This window comes from Centropristis striata, chromosome 20, assembly GCF_030273125.1.
Source record: "Centropristis striata isolate RG_2023a ecotype Rhode Island chromosome 20, C.striata_1.0, whole genome shotgun sequence".
NCBI classification, from domain to species: Eukaryota; Metazoa; Chordata; class Actinopteri; order Perciformes; family Serranidae; genus Centropristis; species Centropristis striata.
The window spans coordinates 22,903,735-22,925,429 of record NC_081536.1 but is presented as its reverse complement, the minus strand read 5'-3'; the positions used below and the strand labels follow the sequence as shown (position 1 = coordinate 22,925,429).

General features: G+C 40.1%; 2 protein-coding genes and 1 non-coding gene across 7 annotated transcripts; 1 reads left to right on the top strand and 2 right to left on the bottom strand.

Moving 5' to 3' along the window:
• Positions 1 to 2,409: 2,409 nt before the first annotated feature.
• Positions 2,410 to 9,667, top strand: LOC131993219 (transmembrane protein 41A-B-like). Its single transcript, XM_059359012.1, has 5 exons — positions 2,410 to 3,134; positions 6,739 to 6,889; positions 6,990 to 7,151; positions 8,007 to 8,145; positions 8,231 to 9,667. Exons 1-5 carry the CDS (start codon positions 2,995 to 2,997, stop codon positions 8,464 to 8,466), a joined length of 828 nt encoding a protein of 275 aa, XP_059214995.1. The 5' UTR covers positions 2,410 to 2,994; the 3' UTR covers positions 8,467 to 9,667.
• gpr155b (G protein-coupled receptor 155b) lies at positions 3,574 to 20,803 on the bottom strand. Of its 5 annotated transcripts, XR_009396295.1 has the most exons (21): positions 20,663 to 20,803; positions 19,339 to 19,553; positions 18,919 to 19,066; positions 18,642 to 18,771; positions 18,372 to 18,547; positions 18,063 to 18,215; positions 17,732 to 17,799; positions 17,018 to 17,189; positions 16,391 to 16,546; positions 16,094 to 16,177; positions 15,765 to 15,888; positions 15,555 to 15,639; positions 15,285 to 15,372; positions 14,880 to 15,111; positions 14,701 to 14,778; positions 14,114 to 14,268; positions 13,725 to 13,820; positions 13,552 to 13,616; positions 13,336 to 13,473; positions 6,705 to 6,886; positions 3,574 to 4,240 (listed from the first exon to the last, which is right to left on the bottom strand). XR_009396295.1 is itself a non-coding variant. In XM_059359008.1 (20 exons), exons 2-20 carry the CDS (start codon positions 19,494 to 19,496, stop codon positions 6,850 to 6,852), a joined length of 2,343 nt encoding a protein of 780 aa, XP_059214991.1. In that variant the 5' UTR covers positions 19,497 to 19,553; positions 20,663 to 20,803; the 3' UTR covers positions 6,563 to 6,849. The 5 variants fall into 5 exon arrangements, 4 of the variants coding, with proteins under 4 accessions (XP_059214991.1, XP_059214989.1, XP_059214990.1 ...); XM_059359008.1 differs by lacking the exon at positions 3,574 to 4,240 and having other exon boundaries at positions 6,563 to 6,886; XM_059359006.1 differs by lacking the exons at positions 3,574 to 4,240; positions 6,705 to 6,886 and adding an exon at positions 11,105 to 12,558.
• Positions 20,804 to 21,283: 480 nt separating this feature from the next.
• trnas-cga (transfer RNA serine (anticodon CGA)) lies at positions 21,284 to 21,365 on the bottom strand. Its single transcript has one exon. It is a non-coding gene; the product is annotated as a tRNA-Ser (tRNA).
• Positions 21,366 to 21,695: the final 330 nt, after the last annotated feature.

Genomic DNA, 21,695 nt, shown 5'->3' with positions numbered 1-21,695 from the left:
CATGGTAACTGTAACATGGAGTAACTGTGAAGATATTCTGCCTCAACGGAACCTTTATAAATTGCTTCGACATGATGCTAAAGCTAGCTCGCTAGAGAGCGCTAGCTCAGACCTAAGACCAGTAGCCGCGAATAAATTAGCAAAATAAAATGACAAACATCGTCCAAAAAAAAACTCAAATAACTTGCAACTACATTTCACAAAATTTTCGACAGTAGTTTAAAAGTTCAAATATGAAAATGCTAACATTATAAGGCACAATTGTAACGGTAGTATGCTAGCGAAATATACAGCAAATAAAAACATGTCTTCTTACCTCAGACGAAAAGCCAGAGAGGCCGAGTCCCGCCAGCGGACAGGATTTACAACAAGCCAAAACAGATTCGCCCCATAACTGTGCTGCAATCCAGTGATTCCCAGCCGCTGTTCCGCGTCACACAAGTGTGCGAACATTTGTTAAACATGCTTCCCCACGCATGGCATGGTCCAGGTCAGCCTCCTGACATCAGATAGACTCAGGACACACCGACACCAGGTGCTGCCGACCCGCTCCGCCCCCCAGACGAGCTCCGGCTCCACATCCTTCTCTCTCCGGACCACCGCCCCAGTCTCTGATCAGAAAGTCTTCCAATGTTCATCAAACAACCGTTGTTGTTCTTTAGATGATGCCGCCGCTACCAGCTGTCAGCAGTAAACATAGACTGTGAAAAGGCACCCACGTGGAGGGTTTGAAAATGACCAATCATAAGAGGCCTGGGGTCAGCCTTGGCCCCGCCCCCAATATGTCAAAAGTCCTCGCTCCGCGCGAGCAGAGCTCCACCGCGAGCGAGCACGGGGGAGAATCTGCTTCACTCAGTTGCTGAATATGTGCGCGAAGATCAAACAAGTGCGCGCGGCTGTTGAAATCTGTGCGCGTGACACGAAATAAATGCGCATGCAGGTGTGTTATCGCTCGCACGACTTTTGACTCAAATATGACGCCATAAAGTAACAGCATTTTTTAACTTTTTTATTACCAGTGATGAAGCGTAGAGTTGTAGTCGTGAACGTCATGAAACAACCGTTGATGTCCTTTAGATGATGCCGCCGCTACCAGCTGTCAGCAGTAAACTGAAAAGGCACCCACGTGGAGGGCTGGAAAATGACCAATCATAAGAGGCCCGGGGTCAGCCTTGGCCCCGCCCCCAATGTGTCAAAAGTCCTCGCTCCGCGCGAGCAGAGCTCCACCGCGAGCGAGCACGGGGGAGAATCTGCTTCACTCAGTTGCTGAATATGTGCGCGTAGATCAAACAAGTGCGCGCGGCACACGGAGCAGAGACCTGCAGTCCAGCGGTGCATGCTGTCTCTCTAAAGCAGAGGATGGCGGTCGTCGGCTTGATTGCTTTGCTCTGATTGATCAACTCCACCTGGCCACCTGGTTGCTCCCCCAAGACAGACATTCTAACTTAACGGACATGGCGTTTTTTCAAAAAGCATGAGACCATATAACTTGACCATACATTGTCCAATCTGCCTCAAACTTGTCATGTATGATGATGGTTCTTCACTGACCAGTTCTACATAACAATATTTAATAAATTCCCGCCCTTTTTGATCAGCCACGCCCCCTTTCATAACTAATAAACTATCCTAGAAACTTGTATAAAGTGTCAGATTACTCTGCATAGAGTTCCTGTTTAATTGGTAGTTGATTACCCCGCCCCTTTTCATTAGCCACGCCCCATTTTACTAACTAATGAACCGTTTGTCCTAGAAACTTGTATGAGGTGTCTGTGAACAGAGTCCCTGTTTAACTGCTGATTTAATCAACGAGAATCAAGGGCCAGAGGCAAGCACACAATGAAAAATTTCTTTAGAAATTTTCTAATTTATATATGCATTTCAAGCGAATGGAGTATGGTTATAAGTCCATAATATTAAAAACACAATGTCTTTGGCCTTGTTATAGTGTGATAGTTTAGTTGCATTGCAGTGGTTACATATGTCATTACAATGCAAAAAAATTGTCTCCTGGACAAAGAAAATCGGCTATAAAACAACATTCCCATCCTTAAACACAATACAGATTTTCAATAATCATCCATCCTAAAGAAGTATTGAGAAATAAAGGACATTTTCCGAAAAGTTTATTATATTACTGTTTTCACTTACTTAATTTCCATTAATCACACATAGCCTCATATTTCATGTCATAATGGTATTGTTTTGAAGATTTGCTTTACTTAACTTCATTTCACTTTTACTGAAAAAGCATGCCCATATAAATGCATAAAACCCATGGAAATGTTTTAGAAATACAAGAAAGACCATTAAGAAGGAAAAAACCTTCTAAAAAGGAAAAAAAAAAACCTGCCAGGAATTTCTAATTGCTGTTTATTTTATACACCACCTGTTTGATTTATGTAATATCGTTATTATTATTATTATTATTATTATTACGTCTGCAAGTAACCCAGTGTTGCATAGTGGATCCCAATCTATAAATATTACCTCTGCATCACATGGCCTTTAATGTGTCGCCCTCTAGTGGCTCGTTCATGTGAATGCACATTCAGAGTCCTCACAAACAGCAGCTGCACTCAGAAAGTTCACATAAATTAGTTAACTTCTCCAATGTCCGTTTCTGTGGGTAAATTGTTGAAGACATAATCTCGAAGGTGACAGGAAGCAAGGGAGAATAAACGAACAGGAAACGAGGTAAAACCCGCTGTGTGTTGGGGTTACACAAATGTCAACAGTATCTTCTAAGTAAGTTGTTGGTCGCCGGCTGCCATGTGATCCGTCTGCCGAGCCCAGACAGAATGTCAACCGTCATTTGTAGCCTGTTGCCCGGTGAGCGACACCCCCAGTCCGCGGTGTGCTCCAACTGAACCGCAACACGTAGACTTTTTTTTCGGCGGATCTTCTTCTTCTTCTTATAAATTCAGTCTGCAGTGGGAAGTTTTGCCGGTGAGCAGGGTACTTTTGAGCTGGGCAATTTCAGCAGGGAGCAACATGCGCTCCTTAGCGGGACTGGCTGCCATTGTGGCGGCGGCAAGTGTCTTCCTGTACCTGCTGTCGACTCACCTTCCCCCGGGACCGACGCACGTCCAGCCGGGCTCCGAGGGCGAGGACGAGGGGGTCCACGAGTACAGGTAAACATATAATAAAACATAAGTAATACACTTACATTAGACTTAAAAAAAAAAAAAAAAAATCTACAATGGAGAAACAGACAATAAACAACACAGAGATACATTTATTTATTTATAACGAATTATTATAGAAAATGTAGGCTCTAAACTGTCAGAAATAGATACCATAGGGAATGTTGTCTGTGCTTTTAAATCAGGAACAAAACAACTTCAAAACAGGTTATTAAATTCATACGAAATGGTAATGATGTGCTCTGTGAAAAGATGAAAAGAGAGGTTTTTAAATGAAAGAACATAAGAATAAGAAAGAATAGGCTATTAGAAATAGCCTATGTGGTCATGTTTATAAGATGCTAGAAAAAGTAACTGCAGACATCTTTTTAATGACTCTCCCTTCATAAAGTTAATAAAAAATAAAATGAAATAAAGACAATGCAACTTTATAATTTACATTTAAATGTCATCTTCTTAAAATACAATAGAAACCACTATTTCTTGAAGATATTTATACTGTAATCCAGTTGGGGATTACCAGATTATTTGAGGTTGTTATCTTATAATAAAGTGTTTATAAATTAATTAATTAATATTTATTTTGTTTTTAGCAATGTTTACATGCACAAATGATGTAGATATTTTCCCAGTAAGAAAATATAAATAAAAATATGTCTTGTGTTGCCGTGGGGCTGAGAAACTAAATTGCACACAGCCATGACTGGGAAACTTTTTTTCCAGTCTGTGATGAGTAATAACTCTTTTGGCTTGTGACCCCCTATCTTTATCACCTATCATCACAGCTTGCCTGGCGTTAATGTGGACGTAGTTCAGCCAAAGAGTCATTTTCTTTCTCGTTTGATTTTTATGCCCCCAAGTAGGTAAAAGAAAACAGAAACAATTAGAGGGAAGTCATAAAAAACATTAGCCTGGGTATAAAAAAACATACATTTATGAAACAAAAATTGATGCTTTTGTTAATTACACATTTAATCATCCTGTAACCTCTGATATGTCCCTTGGAACCACTTTGAGGGTCCAGAACCAGTGAACTTGTGACCCATCAGCAGTGTTTACCTTCCTCACTCCCAGTGCATGCTGGGATTGGGTCCCTATAAGCAAAGACAATAAATGAAGGAATAAACTTATTGAAATATCAGATATGCTTAGATATTTTCTATGTCAATTTGAGCAAAGAAACTTAATATGAATACCACATATTTGAACTAGGTCAATAGACTCCACACTGCTTTTTTCTGCTCATATTGTTCATGAGATGTGTGTCACAAAGGAGAAAAGTAATATTAATCATGTCAGTACAGCGCTTAAATATTAAATGTGTTTTATATTTACTTCTCCTCTCCTTTCTTTCCCTCTCCTCTTAGTACATATCGGACTGATCACATTACTCCTTAGAATCTGTGTGTGTGTGTGTGTGTGTGTGTGTGTGTGTGTGCGTGTGTGTGTGTGTGTGTGTGTGTGTGTGTTCAATGTGTATGTGTTCTGTGTGTGGGTGGGTGGTATGTTGTAATGTGCCAGACAGTCAAGTGTGAGGTCATCTAGGGATGATAGAATAACGCCGACCAAGACACTCTTAAAGCCAAAAGCACGACCCATCTGTGTGTGAGTGTGTGTGTGTGTGTGTGTGTGTGTGTGTGTGTGTGTGTGTGTGATTGCAGCCATTAGATTTATTTCACTTGTGTTATACTGTTACTTATCAAGTCTTTTAAACATGGCAGGAGTGTACCCGGCAATTGTTGGCATCCTGTCTGGTGGAAAAAAACCAAACCAAAGGTTGGCCAAAATACTGTACCTTTTCAAATAGAACAAGTATTAAATAAATAATTTAAATGTAATAATAATAAATAATTTAATTAAACTTCAGTGTTGAGTTTGTTGCAGTTAGAGAATTATTGTCAGGCAGGAGCACAAATATTCAAAATTATAATAGTACCTTTGTTAGTATTATGACATACACCATCTTTCTTCATGTTTCAGACACCTTTTGTTTTCTAGTCTCTCTTATAGTCTCGTGTCACATGCACCAATGCAAAACAACAGCTGGTATGGTATTCAGACCATATTCTCAGCTGTCAGTTATTTCGTTTTCACACATTTTTTAAAATGCTATTTGATGCCACCTAATCGCACAAAAATGGCCACATTTAGCGAGCTCTTTTTGTCATTTCATGCTGCTTTAAGTCGGAGCTGGGCGATATGATGCTATAATCAAATGCCTATCATATTTATTTTATATACTGTTTTTAATGCAATCTTGAAAAACCAGCTGCCAAACTGCATTACAGCAGTATTTGCATCATTTGAATAATGCTTTATGGTTTGATATTGGCACATATGATAGAGCATCTGTTTTGTTAACATAGTATGGAGTATTTAAAATAGGCTTTACCATTTGGTTATGGTGTAAAAAATATTTATTGAATTGCCAGAAGACATGCTATATCATAATCAACATATTTATATAAAGATATGAAATTACCTTTGCTAGGATAGAAGATTTTAGCCATATTGTCCTGCCATACCCCCAGCCTGAAATGATGGCATCAAAAAATTAACTGCAAACTATTCCGATAGTCAGTAAATTGTGAAAGTGCCAAATATTTGGCTCCAGCTTCTTCAATGTGAAGATTTGCTGCTTTTGTCTGTTTTCTATTACTTTAGATTGAATAATCACCATTTTATGCCATTTTATAGTCTTACCAGTTTATCACATAAACAATAATTAAGTTAGAGAGAAAGATTGATTAATAGTGGAAACAACTGCTACTTGCAGCCCCAGTTGCTTTATAAACTGTCTGAACATTAAACCTGATATGAAGAAGGGACTTCAGAGTTAAACCCTCTCTGCTGGCTGTATATGAATACACGTGTGTGTGTGTGTGTGTGTGTGTGTGTGTGTGTGTGTGTGTGTATGTGTGTGGTTCTCATGGGGTTACGTGTAAGCGAAATTAAAAGTGCCCACGATGACACATTTCCTTTAAATACTGTACATACATTCATTCAGTTTCATGTATCTGATCGCCTACAGAATGTATCATCAACCTGCTGACCAATGACAGAGCAGGATGTTTGTCCACTGACCAATAGGAATGAGGAAAGCTGAATGTAAGAGCAGGTGGTAGAGGAAGTCGGCATCTTGAGTTTCAACAGGGGGGATTTTAGTCAGTGTGTGTGTGTGTGTGTGTGTGTGTGTGTGTGTGTGTTTGTGTCTTGAGGAGTGACTTTCCTCCCCGAGCTGGGGTCTACAGGCAGCGGCACTATTTCTGTCCCTCAATCAAATGTATCCTGTTACCCTCCCACTCTCTTCTTTCTGATATAATCTTTCCTCTTCTTTCTCGATAAAGTGTTGTAAAAGTCTATGGCCATATTTTGTCCTATGAAGTTTTTTTTTATAAAAAAACAAACAAAAAAAACCTTTCTTCCAAGTAGTGGTATCTATCCATGCAAATACTTTTCATGGTAGCACTTCAAAAGACATACAAACTATCTCCATTTGAAATGACAAACTGATGTTGAAGGATAAAGACTTTGATGAAAAATCAGAATGTACAGTACCAAGTTAGTTTTGTTCTGTTGTCTCTCCACTCAGGCTGAAGTTCCCGTCTGACCTGGATGAGCTGCGGGAGCTCGCAGAGATGCTCAAGTTTTATAAAAGAGAACATCACGGCTACGTTCTTCTGCTGTTCTGCAGCGCCTACCTCTACAAACAGTCCTTCGCCATACCCGGCTCCTCCTTTCTGGTGAGACATAAACAAACATACTTAAACAAACAAGCACAAACTGTAGAGGGACGATGAAAAATGACACATATGACCGTCTGTCTGTCTGTCCCTCCTTCAGAACATGTTAGCTGGTGCGATATTTGGGCCCTGGGAGGGTCTGGTGTTGGCCTGCACGCTCACCACTTTCGGTTCCACATTCTGCTACCTGCTCTCCTCTGCTTTCGGAAAGCAGTACGTGGTTCAGGTCTTCCCTGAAAAGGTGGGCCTGCTGCAGAGGAAGGTAGGCGTCTCTATTCAGTGATTAACTGAATCTGAAGCTGTGCTGGTGGCTCGTTGGGGCTGCACTCAGTGCTAACATCAGCTAGCTACAGGTGCATCTCAATAAATTAGAATGTCATGGAAAAGTCCATTTCCAGTAGTTCAAGTCAAATAGCCCCAACCAAGTACTGAGTGCATATGGATGGACATACTTTTCAGAGGCCAACATTTCCATATTAAACATACTTTTTAAAATTGGTCTTTTGTAATATTCAATTTTTTTTGAGACACTGAATTTTAGGTCTTCATTAAATGTATTTCCACTGTAAATGTAAATGTTATTTCCACTTTTTGAATTGAATTACTGATATAAATAACGTTTCTTTGATGTTCTAATTTCTTGAGATGCACCTGTATGCTCATAATGATAATGTCAATATGCTTATGTTAAGAAATAAATGTTTTCCATGTTTAACATGCTATAATTCGTGACTTGGCACTTGCATAACCTGAGAGAAAGAGGTTAGAATGGCAAGGTGAAAAAAAAGGGAAACTCAATACAGCAAGATGCATACTTTAAAATATTACATTTAAAAACTAGATATGAGTACACATTTGTTGCTGAATTCACCTGGATTTGATAGCCCCCCCAAAAAATAATAAGGTTTGCAGCAGATTCCAAGTAACCAGGTAGTTACTTAGTTCCAGGACTAGCTGGAACAGAAAAAGCGATCTGACCAAAATATTGTTATACCGTTATGTAGAATTTAAGACAAAAGGGAACCAGAAGATGCTCTGTACTGCTTTATCTGCTTTCCCCTTCATTTTCTCCTCCTCTTTTCCTTCCTCGCTCTTTTTCCTTGCTCTTCCTCGCCAGGTGGAGGAAAATCGTAGCAGTTTGTTCTTCTTCCTCCTTTTCCTCCGTTTCTTCCCTATGACTCCTAACTGGTTCCTTAACATCACCTGTCCCGTCCTCAACATCCCTATGCCCATTTTCTTCTTCTCTGTCTTCATAGGTGAGACAACATACACACTAAAAAACACACACCTAACACTCAACCCCACAAACACGGAGAACTCAGCTGCTGCTTTCTCCCCCAGGTTTGATCCCGTACAACTTCATCTGTGTTCGCACGGGCTCCATCCTCTCAGAGATCTCCTCCCTGGATGATATCTTCTCCTGGGGGACGCTGGCACAGCTCCTGGCCATCGCCCTCATGGCTCTCCTCCCCGGAGCGCTGATCAAACACTACAGCAAATCTCACCTTAAGGTGGACGGCATGGAGAGTAACGGACCCAGCCAGGCTGATATCAAGCAGGAGCGGAAGAGACGATGATTCTGGGATGAAGGAGGAATCTTCGGGTTTGGGATTCCCAAACATAAACTCTGTCGGCTGGTAGGCATGTGACCTTTTGTCCACTTCAACCTCGTGATTTCTGTAAGGTCACACCAAAGGTCTCTTCTCCTCATATATGTTTACTCAGTGACTCAGTTTGCAGCTGTTATGGTTCCAGGAGTTGCATAGAAAAAAGTATTTAGAACATTAGGACTGTTAAATGTCTCAAGATTGGGTGTCTGTCTTTTCCTAAAGCACTTGAACAGGTCTTAATGCGTTTAACAGGTGTGATCTTCTCATCAAATTATATTGAACAATAACATATTTTAGATAGTAGCAGATAAGACTAACTGCCTTGCTCAAGAGCACCTGGACATCACCTGAGGGAGTTTGGAAGATCACATCTTGTTCTGTGAATATGTGGCCTTTAACTGCGTGTAGTGTTGCACTTTATGTCAATTGCTGTTAGTGTAATTTATTCACTGTATATGTTCGGAATTTAAATATTTATTTTTTTAAATAATTATTTTGCAGAGAAGAGAGTTAATAGAGAATAGTCTTAAATTGTAGCTTTTATCAGAAACATAAGTTTGCTCTAAATTCAGCAGTGACTGTAGCGCAGGGAGAGTTTGTGACTGATGCAGCTGTCTTTTTACAGATTTGCATCACCTATTGTATATTCTAGAGGTGTTTCATGATTAACCTGTTAAAGACAATCTGTTCTAAAACTTTTATGTAGAATTTGCAAAACCAACTCTTATTATCTTTAGTGAACAGGATTTTTACAGTTCTGGAATGGAGTCACATTTTTATCCATTAGTCTAGCTGCTGTTGACACAAACAGTGGTAGGTTATTGTTGTGAGCTTGATGGTTCCAAAGACAACAAATTCAAGGTTTAGTTTTTGTCAGCACAGACGAGAAGCAGTATTATGAACACTGCACTGTGGCAAAATAAAGATGGTTGTTGTTAACAATGTTGCTTTAAGATTTAGAGGTGTTTATGTAGCTCTCAGGATTGGTTGTCTCTCCTTCTTTGAAGAAAATAATTAATCCAATGCATAATGCAGTTTTTTTCCCCAAGGTAATGTGTAAAGGTTAATACAATCTGTAATGTCTGTTCATTTTGAATCTTTCAGTTTTACCCAGAATCATTAACTGCTTGTGTAGCGATGAATTGAAACATGGATTTCTGGATGCAAACTGCAGTTTATTTGTGACTTTCTTGTGGTCACACAGTCGTTGACCCTGATTGACTTACAGCAACACACTTAAAACATCCACAGATACACTAATCCCATCTACCAACAACACACCGTCACACCTCAAGTTAAATTCTCTCTCAGTACTTTCCTAAACATACACACAGACAGTCAAAGACATTTTTGTTCATGCACACAAACACACACCTTCACATTGGTATGGGCAGGCACTCAACTCAGTAAACACAAGGACCTGATGTAAATTGCATGAACTTAAATGTGGTGCCAGTTGGCAAAAGACACAAAGATAGACATATATGCACATAGATAGTTTCTGTGAAGTTTGTGAGAGACAGACAAAACAATACAGAAGAAAAGAGGAATATCTTTTCTTCTGACTTTATACCTCATGTGGAAGGTCCCTCGGGTCTCATTCCTAGCAAGGCAACAAAAAAATCCGATAATAGCCTCAGTTTGACAATTAGTGTGGTCTTCCTCCTTGCTCATATGTGCATATATCACCATCCATCTATCTTCTACAACCCTGCCAACACACTAAACTCCATCATACCAATATGACAGATCAGCAGCAACTTAACAGGCAAACAATAGTCGTAGTGTAGTTAGTGCTGCCAGTCGCTCAGTAGGAGCCAAACAAACAATCTGTAAACAGTTCAGTAGTGGTTATAACTTGCAGCCAACACTGTAGAGCTGCAACAATTAGTCGACTAATTGATTAATCGATTGACAGAAAATAACACTAACTACTTTGATAATTGATTCATTGTTAAAGTAGTTTTTCATGCAAAATACCAGTAAATGCTGTTTTCAGCCTCTCAAATACGAAGATTTCTTGCTTTTCTTTGTTTTATGCCATCAAACTGAATATCTTTGGGTTTTAGATAAACAAAGCAAGACATTTAACAGCATCAGCTTGGACTATGAGAAACTGGGACGGACATTATCCACAATTATCTGACATTTTATAGACCAAACAATTAATCAAGAAAATAACTGGCACAAAAATCGAAATTGAAAATAATCATTAGTGGCAACCCTCTCTTGCTGATAAACTTTTAGCATACACTATAGCTAGTGCATGGCTGTAATTGTATCAGTTTGTATCAGTCTTATCAAAGTTTAAAAACAGAAACATTTTTTTTAATTGGCCCGTTTCAGATAAGCTCTGATACATTTAAAAAAAAAAATCTCACTTAATCAAACACTTTTTAAGAAACTTAATTTAGGAGTTTATTTGGGATCAGTCTCCCAAAAAAAGGTCCTGGCCTGGGCTGAATTCTAAAATCAAGCTTGTTCCAGATTTGTCTGGAAAGGCATCTGTGCAAATTTTCCACAATGGCTGAATGAGTCCATGAGCACAGTCAGTACCAAACAAATGTTTCAAATTGACAGCGGTAACACAATTACACATTGCAAAGATAACAAATATCTTCTGCAGCATCATCACATGAAAATTATCAAGTGAGTTGCATAATTTAAGAACGTGAAGAATGTCATTATTCAGTCAGTGCAAATCTCAGTGCCGAGCAGAAGTCTGGACTGCTCCGAGTCATGCAAGCAGTCCACGTAGACCAGAGTGGTTTAAAGACACAACGTGCAAAATATCAAATATGGAAATAACAGGCAGATTCAAGATGATTTTACATCATCTGAACGAAAACTTGACAACATAAAACGGAAGGCAAGAATGCCTTTGGCTTTCAGTGAGCAGCCCTGCAGCTCATTGGCTAAGAGGAAACGATCAGTTTACCGGCCTACTCTCGTTCCCTTGCTGCTTGCACGCAAATGTCACATAATACGATATTTGACAGCTGATGAATGGCAACTTGTCCTTAAAACAAAGCTTATTTGTCCTTTACAAAATAAAAATGTCCAATTCACTGGCTCACAGATATCCAGGAATAAGGGCAAATTAGTTTTCACATCTTAAGTTGACTGAAATCAAAGAGCTGTGATCAAAGCCAGCTCAGCAGAAAAAAAGAAAAGAAGAAGAAAGGAAGACTTGGTCCGGAGCCAGGATAAGTACCACCAGGGAGCGCTTGATTCTTCTTCTTTCTCCTCTTAATTTTTCTTAACTGTCTCCACAACCCAAAGCATCACTTTCCTCACTCTCCTTAATGCGTATAAAGGCTCTCATGTAGCTTGAGACAGATATTATATAAATATAATTATATAAACTTTGGTGACAGGGCGTAGCCTGATTCAACAATCAAACGGCTTCCACCATCAATAGCTGTCAAAAGCAAATATATCACTGCCTCCGCCTCCGATCTCCTCACTTCCTCTCACATTATCTGGAACCATTCCTCTCCTCTCTCCCTTTCTCCTCCCTGTGTGAAGTGGTACAGCAAGGTGGGTTCATCCCTGAAGCTGTGCTGACCCGTCCGGTGATCCAACACTCCTCCCTGCTGAAGTCGAAAGCCGTACAGCCTGGCCTCAGCTCGGCCAGCGCACAGGCCACGGGCAACCAACCAGTCCACAAGGTCACTGCCCAGAAATACACTTTCAAAAGGGGACTGGGGATGTCGATGGAGATAAGGTGAGCTTGAGGCAAGACCATGCTGGTGTCTGTGGTGATCATAAGTTGGGACATGAGCTTGGTTAGGCTGGAGCTGGGGAATCTGCTCCTCTGGGGCATCAGGGTTGGAAATTTGTGCTTCATCCTCGCGCTCAAGCAGGTGTCGGGGTGGAAGTAAAACCTGGCCGCAGGATTGACCTGGATCATGAGTTTGGTGACTCTGGTGCAGATTCTGTGGCTCGTTTTTTAGTTGCTCCTGAAGATCCTGATGCGGGCATAGGTACCGGGGCTGATGGGAGGGGGAATGTCCCAAGGCCCCATTCTCCTCCTCCAGTCCTGCTTCTCCTCTAAACCTGTCATTATCAGAGGAAGGATTCACCTGTCGAAGCACTCACACTCTCCCCTGAGCCACTTAGGGGTGATAGAGAAGAAAGGAAAGGGGGAAAGGGGGCAGGCAAAGGGAAGCAGGAAGGAATAAAGGAAATATGAGGGGAAGAAAGAAAGGAAAATGGTTAATAAAGAGGAGAAAGGAATAATGGAAATATTGTATGTGTTAGAGTAAAAGAAAATAAAAGCATCCAAGACTCATAAGAATCCAGAAAAGTGTTTTTTGTTAGTAGAGTTTGCAGAATTTTGTGTGACAACAGCAGCTGTCACAGCTAGTGCTTCTTCAATTATAATTATTGATATCTGGGAAATTAGGCATGTACTGCAAACTGCAACATACAGTAAATGTATAATGGTTTAACTTAAATCTGTTTCAAGCAAAATAACTTTTTGGTAGATAAAGAACTTCAGCAACTGCAGCAAACCAGATCAACAGATAGATAACATGCAAAGAGGATACAGAGAAAAATCAGCAAAGTATCAGAAGGAAACAAAATAACCACAACAGTAATAATCTTGTCTCTTCTTGCAGAGGGAAGCAGTTTGGAAAGCAAAGCTGGAATAATATCTCCATGACCATTTACTTCCCACAGAAAATGTACAGTATTTTCCCTTTAACAGAACAAAAAAATAGAACAAGCAAAAGGCACTTGATTCAACTTCTTCAGCACATATTCAGATTTTCCATAGAGAAGGCAAACTGTACTATATCACACTTAAAACACACAATCCGGTACTCGTACCTGCGTGTGTGCACTATGTCTTGAACACACTGGTCTTTGTGGTAGCGGACGAACTGTGTACAGGTGAGTCTGACCTCCTCTGGTACACCTGAGGGACTCAAATCCTCACTGTCTCTGCCCTGCCACAGCCCGAGCAACCTGAACCAGACACAAACACTGCTCTAGTACTGTGTCTCTCAAATTAAAATGAATGAGATAAGATGAAATTTGCCTCACCTCTTCTTGAATGGCAGGATGATGAGGTGTCTGTCCAGACCAAAGATCCCAAAGGACAGAAAACCCTGGGACAAAGAAAAAGAGCAATACTTGTTACAATTGGACATTATTTTTGCACTGGTAACAGCTCAAGTTAACACATGTAATGCACACACACGACACACAGTGGTTACCTGTCCGTAGTTTGCCACAGCACAGAAGAACTGTAGTTCAAGGTAAAGTCTTCCTGGATCTTTGTTGAACAGCCACCACAGACAGCTGGACAGGTTCTGCACACAGACACAAACACTCACCAATCAGGCAACAACATGTATCTGCACATCACTGGGCTCAGCTTACCATATTAAGTTCAGGTAAAGTAAAAGCTGAAAAATTGATTCAGACTACTAATATATTGTTACAATGGACATGCAACCAGATATGAAACCATCCAGTGTGAGCTACAACTACAAATGCTTCTTCTACCTAGATTGTGTTAATGTGTCACTTCGCCTGACTCCTTTTTAACTTTCTGCTATTTTACCGATTACACTCACAAACCTAACAAGTATGTTATCCTCACCGCTAGCAGGCTGACAAAGAGCAGCAGACAGAGCAGAACATGTCTGACTGTCTGTTTATCATCAGTGGTTTGAAGCCCAGGTGGTGGCAGGTTTAAGGGCTGCTCAGAGGAGGAAGATCCCTGCTGCTGGCCATCACACAGCCCCCCACTGTGGCCTGGAGAGCAAAACATAACTGAGGATTGAATCTAAGTTGATTGGAGAGATTTCTCCCATCCTGATATTTTCATGATGCTTCACATAACTGCAAAGCTTTCATCACACTTTGAAACATGGCATAGATTGCAATTCTTAATTTTATTTTACAGATTATTGCTGGTGTATTGCTTTGATTTATGTTTGTTATTTAGATACATTACTGACAGTAGGTCCTAATTCAGCTGCACAAAATGACATTCTTATGTTGTAGAAGAAAACACATACATCTCCATCTGTTTCATTTCCTAAATGTAAGCATCAATATAAAACATAAATAGACTGTTTTGGACTGAATTAAAGGGTGGAGTATCTTTACTAATACTTCATGCAGAAAATGTCATGAATTACATTTGATAGATGGAAAAGTTAACAATCAGATGTTGTCTGTCACCTGTGCTGTTTGTGTGCTCTCTCTGCGTGCTGGCTATCATGTCAGGTATGGGCTGGAGAGGAGAGAAATTGTGGTGGTCTGGCAAGACGACAGAGACAGTTCAAATATTTATATTTACATCATAGGTGAGTATTGATTGGTTAAAGTGAAGGACTGTGGACATAACAGATCAGAGCTACCTGAGTTGATGCTGTAGGCAGGAGAATTTGCCATCTGTGTCTGTTGTTGTTCTTGCTGTTGTTGTGGATCTTCCAGACCACCAGGGGGCCTCAGGTCATCACTAATGCCTGTTACAGCAGCTCTGTTCAGAGCCTGGTAGCCACTCTGTTCCCTGTCCCCTTGGCTGAGACCCATCAGAGATATCGCACCGAGCACCAGGCTGACTGCAAGCACCACTGCTGTGCTGATTATCTGCAGGAAGAGAGAACTAAATATGGACCTGGACTACTGATCCTTTTACAGATTTAAAGAGGAATTAAACAGACTCAGGCAGAGTAGAACATAGTTAAAAATAAATATAAAATACATTTAAACAGCACAGAGAGAAAATCAATGTAATGCACTATATCGGGTATTTTTCTAACCTGAGCTCTGCCATAGAAGAAGGCAGAGTCTATGGTTTCAGTTCTCTCTCCTGATATCAGAAGACCACCAACCATCAGGAAGGGAACCCTACACACACACACACACACACACACACACACACACATGTGCAATGTGTGTTAATGTCTACAATCTCAGTCTAGTAATGTAAATCTGGCATAGTATATTTTTACTGATAATGATCTTCAATGCAGGACCTGTTGCTTTGTTTTCACACAAAAGTCATGAGGTGTTTAGATACGCTGACCTACCCCCAACCCAGAATCATGAATATTCCTGGCCGGAGTCTCAGCAGATCATCTCTGTTAGTCAAAGCCAGAGAGAGAGGGATTAAACCTGAAAAACAGAACAAAGCACTTACATGCAAACACCAGTGTGTACACACTTAACACAATTTGTTTTTATTATTGAGTCAAATGTAGTCTAATTGATCTTAACCTCTCATAAATACAAACACTTACCTGCCCAAATGTAGGTGCTGTACAGAGAGCCATAGAGCAGAGTGAAGGTGAGGATCTTGCCAATCAGATTATCCTCTTCTTTCACCAAAAAGTTCCACAAGATCATACTGACACACACCAGAAACTAGGGTACAGCAGAGCAGAGTACAGTACAAAAGGTAAGGGTAGAATATGAAAGTGGATATGAGGAGTGAAAGTGCTAATTTTCATATTTTCTGGATGAATGAACAGAAAGAAAAACTAAATTACTTCCTGGTGAAGTACATGCTTGACAACACTTTAAATAAACAAGATGTTTTAAGCTTTAAATCTCTTGAGTTCTCACTGACCTGAGCCAGGAAAAGATTTAAGGCAAAGAGGTGAGGAAGTCTGTTAAATTTCCTGCTGAGCAACATCACCACTATGGTCCACACCTGAAGAAAACACATCAAGGCACACGATCACACATTTATATTACTCTACTTGGAAAATCAATCTTTATCACTCCCTAATTATCTGCATCACACATTACAGCAACAGCTTCCTTCCTGCTCTAATTACCACTTACATGTAACCTAATGAACCTAATTAACAATTATTCCTCCTGTTTTCACTCTTAATTATATTCTGTCTGCAAACATACTTACCAGAGCTACGAGGCTGACAATGCTGATGTTAAAGCTAACATTCTCAAGTTCTGTCACCAGGGGGGTCGGGTCCATTAGAGGGATTGTTAATAACCAGGCAGACACATACATGATTGGTGCAGACAGAAATGTACTGATTACCATTCCTGATGTGACCTAAAGAAATGACAGAGAAAGACAGTTCAAAACACAACACACTACTTACTGACAGCAGCAGAATGTGACTGGGGGGCGTCATGGTGTGGGGGATGAAAAATGAGTATTGTAGATACAATGTAAATTGGAATTTTCTCAGCTTGTGATTTCTTTTATGGTTTATTCTAGTCATGGGACCCGACCAGGAATTTGCCTTGTTATTTTGGCACAACCTTGATTAAGGCTTGTTTTAAAGTAAAAAACATTTCCGGCCATGCCTCAAACTCCTAAAAGGATGGTTTAGGGTAGGGGTTCTTCTTTCTCAGTGCTGATTTACAGTATGCATTTCACAAAAAGTGAATGGACTGTCCCTAAACTCCTTATGTCTTATTTTATATTTCAAATATTGTTTTGTTTCTTCAGTATTGTATTGTACAACTAATGTCTACAAATTTCTGTTTAAAGTAGGATTGCTATAGCAGCAGTACTTACCACCTCAAGCTCGATGTTGTAGTGTGCAGCATAGATGGCCACACTTGGTGCAGTTGGAAAGACTCCATATAGGAAAGCAAAATTAGACAAACTAGTGTGGTTGGCACTCGTGCTGTTTACTCCTACATCCAAAATGTCCACCATGTCCTTACAAACCAGTGGCATCACAAGGCTGCGTAGAGACAAGATAGAGAGAAAGAGAGGCAAAAATCCTCAAACCTTCATCAAAGACAAGCTGTTTAAGCTGTCAGTTACTAAATATAAGGCAGAGATGTATTAACACCCTGGTACAACTGCTCTGCAATAATACTTAATTTATGAAGCTTATGTTTTTCAAAGTGTCAGAAATGAGATATTTTAAATCTATTTTCATTTTTGAGTCTAGTCAGTGGTGACACTGCACTGGACAGGATCATATTCAGGCATTCCAAATAAAAAAAAACATTCATGGCCAAATTTAAAAAGAATTGGGACGACATGTAAAAATAAAATAAAAAGAATGCATTTAGAGTGTTATATTCACAATAAACAATTTAAGTCAAAAAGGTTTTAATTATCCTTGAATACTGTTTTCATTTCCATTTTCAAAGCATTCCCACTTTTTAAAATTTGGGTTGAACTATACCCAAATATAATAAACAATTTCACAGTTTTAAATATACAATTATATACAATATACTTTAAGTCTACTGTGTACACCCCAGTCCCTCTTACAGTTTGGCTGTGATGAGGAGAATCAATGCAACTCCAGTGTCCCTGGTGAGTTTCCTTAGCTGGCCGACCTGCCAGAAAAACAGAGGGATGATATCCGTCAGGGTTAAAGACATAGATTCAACAGTTACCAGAATTATGTGCCTCCTGTGAAATTTTATCAGTGTTACAAATCATTTCTTCCCACCAGAAACAAATGATAATGCTTCCTGGCCCCCAGAAAAATGTAATTACTTCAGTAGTGAGCCGCACTTTGCTGCTTCTAGGTGCATTTTCAGCATAAGGCTTAAAACAAGACAGTACAAAAGATTGATCAAAACAAAAACAACACTACCATAGAGAGGCCGAGGTAAAACAAAGCCGCCCCTCCAAAAGAGTTAGCCAAGCCGTCTATGAACTCTGACAGCACAGCAGGGATCTGCTGGCCCAGGGCGAAGTGGGAGATGATTCCTACTATCACCATGAATACGATTGGGTTCTTCAACACCTGCAGATGTGACAGAAAGAGGGTTAAATAAAATAACTTTAAATTCAGTGGGTAAGCATATATTTAAGTTTGTTAAATTAAGAAAACATTACTGTAATATCTTAAGAGTGTAAAGGTGTGTTACACTTGCTTAAAACACCTGTATATACACAATACCTGTATGATTACAACTCCCAGGATGCCAAGAGTGCTGTGTGAATGACTGCACTGCCTCCACCTCTGGACCTCACAAAGAGCAAAGCCGATGGGATTGAGGAGCATGAGGGAGACCGGAGCAACTAGATAGATGTACTGGAGGTACTCTGGATATGTGCTCCGATACAAAGCATCAACTAGAAATACAGGAAGAGAGAAAGGGGGGATGCATACTCTTTGTGTCTGACATTTTGTTTAGTATTTATCAGTTAGTGTTTTGTGTCGCCTCACCTATAGGGTATCCTAGAGCAAAGTCATTGCTCTGTGTAGCGAAGATGGCATACAGGCCAGCCTTGCTGTATCTGCTGTCTGGACTGGCCACCATCAGAGTCAGTACACATACCAGCACAAACACTGTCACCTACACACAGGATGGAAGCATCACAATCAGGTTGTGTTTATTTGTCGGGTTCTTTAGAATCCCCTCAAACCACCATTATATAAAAACAGAAAGTACATACGCATATTGTAGAAGTGTTACCACAAACACAGATGCACAGTCACCAACCTTAGCGACCAGAACACTCCAGAGAAACGCCCAGATGACGTCACCAAAGTCCAACAACACCATGTTTTTAAAGAGCAGAGCTGGAAGAGCAAACTTAGAAACAAAGTTCCCCAAACCCTTCCCCTGGCTTTCTGTGATGATATCTGCCCTAAAGGTAGGAATGAAGAAAACACAGAAAAGCCACAGAGGTCAAGCTTTGTCACTTTCACTTATTGGGTATCCCTAAAATTTCAGTATGCAGCAGAACATTAACATGGTGGCTGCAAACCAAATGGTTGTCTATAATTTATTGTGACATTTGGCTGGGGGGCTTTTTATTTTCCACCCTACAAGCAAGGCTGTTTTAGGGGGTGAGTTGAAGATTCTCTCAATGCAACTGTGGCTAAACATTTGACAAACTAACTGTTCTTGCATACTTACCTGCCAGCTATGTAGCCACACAATATGATGCCAAAGCACTCAAGGAGGGCTGGGAAAAGCTTGTCGATGGACATGTGAGGCCCTACAGCAGCCCCTGCAAGGGTATTGTGGGATATGTTCTTCCCATGGATCAGCACGTAGCTGTTGGCGTTCTCCATGGTGTTGATGGGAAGGGAGTCAGAGTTATCAGGTGATGGTTGGAGAGTATCAAGACTCTGGAGGATAGAAAAACAAATGGAAATCATGAAATCAGCAGCAGGAGTGAGTGAAAACAGGTAAGAAAGAAACACATAGTCTAATGATAAATAACATAGAAACTGGAGGCTTAATTTATAATGTCTTCCCATTGGAGGGAGCCCAAAAGAAGATTGATTATTTTAATATCGTCACACTGTTAAAATAATCACCCAACTCATTTTTTCAAGTTTTGCAGGAAACACAAAAAAACTTCACCAAAAGTGTAACATATGACATTTGTTGATCATTCCACTCAAAAAGGATGTAACAAAGGATGGCTATTGGCATAATAATAACACTGTGTGTAAACTTAAGAGAAATAAATTACTTAAATTACTGTCTACATAAGAGTCACACAAGCCTGTCACAAACATGACATGACAAGTATCATGAGCATTAATGTTACTTCAAAGTGTCACTAATGTTCATGACACATCCCATGTTTATGATACGCTCATGTCACTCTTATGAAGACACCTTCGAAATAAAGTGTTACCATATCTTGCTTAAGTCACAAAGGCATGTTCAAAAAAATTGCCTTAGACACTTTTTTTTTTTTAACTTAGGCATAATAAATGCTTAAGTCACACACTAGACACAGGCCATTATCTTAAGGGGGTAAAATCACATGATCTGATCAACTGAGGATGTAGGTGATTTTACCATAGGTGTTCGGCGTCATGAGGAGATGATTTAGCCAAAAAAAACAAAACAATTTTAAGGGGAGGAGGCTGTTGGCTCAAAAACAGTACTGCGGGGTGACCCTCACCTTAAGCCAGTTACGCCCCTGTGTATAAGCACGGTAAAGTCAACACCATACACTCAATGACAGCAGATTTTTTACTATCTAACGACACTCTAGCACATTTAAACCACTGTTATGTCACGTCAAACAGCTTAGAGAGCAACCTGTTTTCAATGACAGCAACATTATCGGTGGCAGCTGGCCGTTAGAGCTAGCTAGGTGCATGCTAAAAACATCAGGGGGAAACCGTTACACTGCGTTAGTTAAACCGTTGAGATTTGCCTTCAACATCTGGCATTAAAATATTATTAGAAACGGCTTGTTTATAAGTGTCGTGCTTACCTCTGTTACTTAGAAGACCATCTCTGCTTTGAAATGAACGAAAGTCATACGTCTTGCTGTTTGAACAAGCCCGTGTTTTTGCCGTTTGCGGGGGGGGGCACTGCTTCTGAATCTGACAGCTTCCGAGAGTGGCAACGCCCTAAAAGAATAACTGAAAGACGACATGTCCAATCCGAGCCGAGATGCGCTCCAAACTGTAACTCTGATTGGATAAAAGCGGGCGGTGTAATGCTGCATTCATGTGATGAGGGTAATGATTACATTTTTGGATCTAAAAGCTCATTGTGTGGTTTTATAGCAGAATAATAGTCACAATATGAAAAAAAAACCGCACAGACAAAAAGAGGGATTCGCGCCATTCATTGGTACAGTAACTATATCCCTTCAGTTTAGCAGCACCAATGACTCAAATGAAAGGTGTAGGATTTTAATATTGTTTTTACTGCATATTATAATGGTATCAGTGAAATTATGTGTCATTTCATATCGCACTGAACTTGTCTACACTGCCAGCGTCTGGGACAAGGGCTAGGAGTAATTTTCTCGAGGTAGTATTTTCTATTGCTGATTTTTTTTTACCTTGTGATAATGATGACCAAAGATTAGAGATTAGAGATACTTCGCTGTGAGCAGGATTTGAACCTGCGCGGGGAAACCCCATTGGATTTCGAGTCCAACGCCTTAACCACTCGGCCATCACAGCTTCCTGCTTATGTACAGTATTCACGTTTCTGCAAACACTGTCTTTCAGTGTAACACTGCAAATATTTGACCTTTCTTTTTAGGATTAAAGAGAGGATGATGTGTTTTTAAGAACATGTTGACCTTACACCACTTACATATAGGCACATATAGGTCTTGCAAAGAAAACAATGTGGATCTTTTAGTGTACTTTTCCTGCACTTTTCTATTGTCTGAAGAAATGTCTAATTGACATTTAGGGCAATATGTATATGCAAGAAAATCAATTAAAAGTTGTTGACAAGAAAAAAATTCCACAAATGACAGCAGATTAGTTATATCCTATCAGGAT

Coding starts and splice junctions, on each gene's coding strand:
- gpr155b (XM_059359006.1), bottom strand. CDS start 19,496: ATGGAGAACGCCAACAGCTACGTGCTGATCCATGGGAAGAACATATCC. Junction 16,547..17,017: donor ACAACATCGAGCTTGAGGTG/GTAAGTACTGCT, acceptor TCATTTCTTTAG/GTCACATCAGGAATGGTAAT. Junction 13,617..13,724: donor CTGTGGCAAACTACGGACAG/GTAACCACTGTG, acceptor TCTTTGTCCCAG/GGTTTTCTGTCCTTTGGGAT.
- LOC131993219 (XM_059359012.1), top strand. CDS start 2,995: ATGCGCTCCTTAGCGGGACTGGCTGCCATTGTGGCGGCGGCAAGTGTC. Junction 3,135..6,738: donor GAGGGGGTCCACGAGTACAG/GTAAACATATAA, acceptor CTCTCCACTCAG/GCTGAAGTTCCCGTCTGACC. Junction 7,152..8,006: donor TGGGCCTGCTGCAGAGGAAG/GTAGGCGTCTCT, acceptor CTTCCTCGCCAG/GTGGAGGAAAATCGTAGCAG.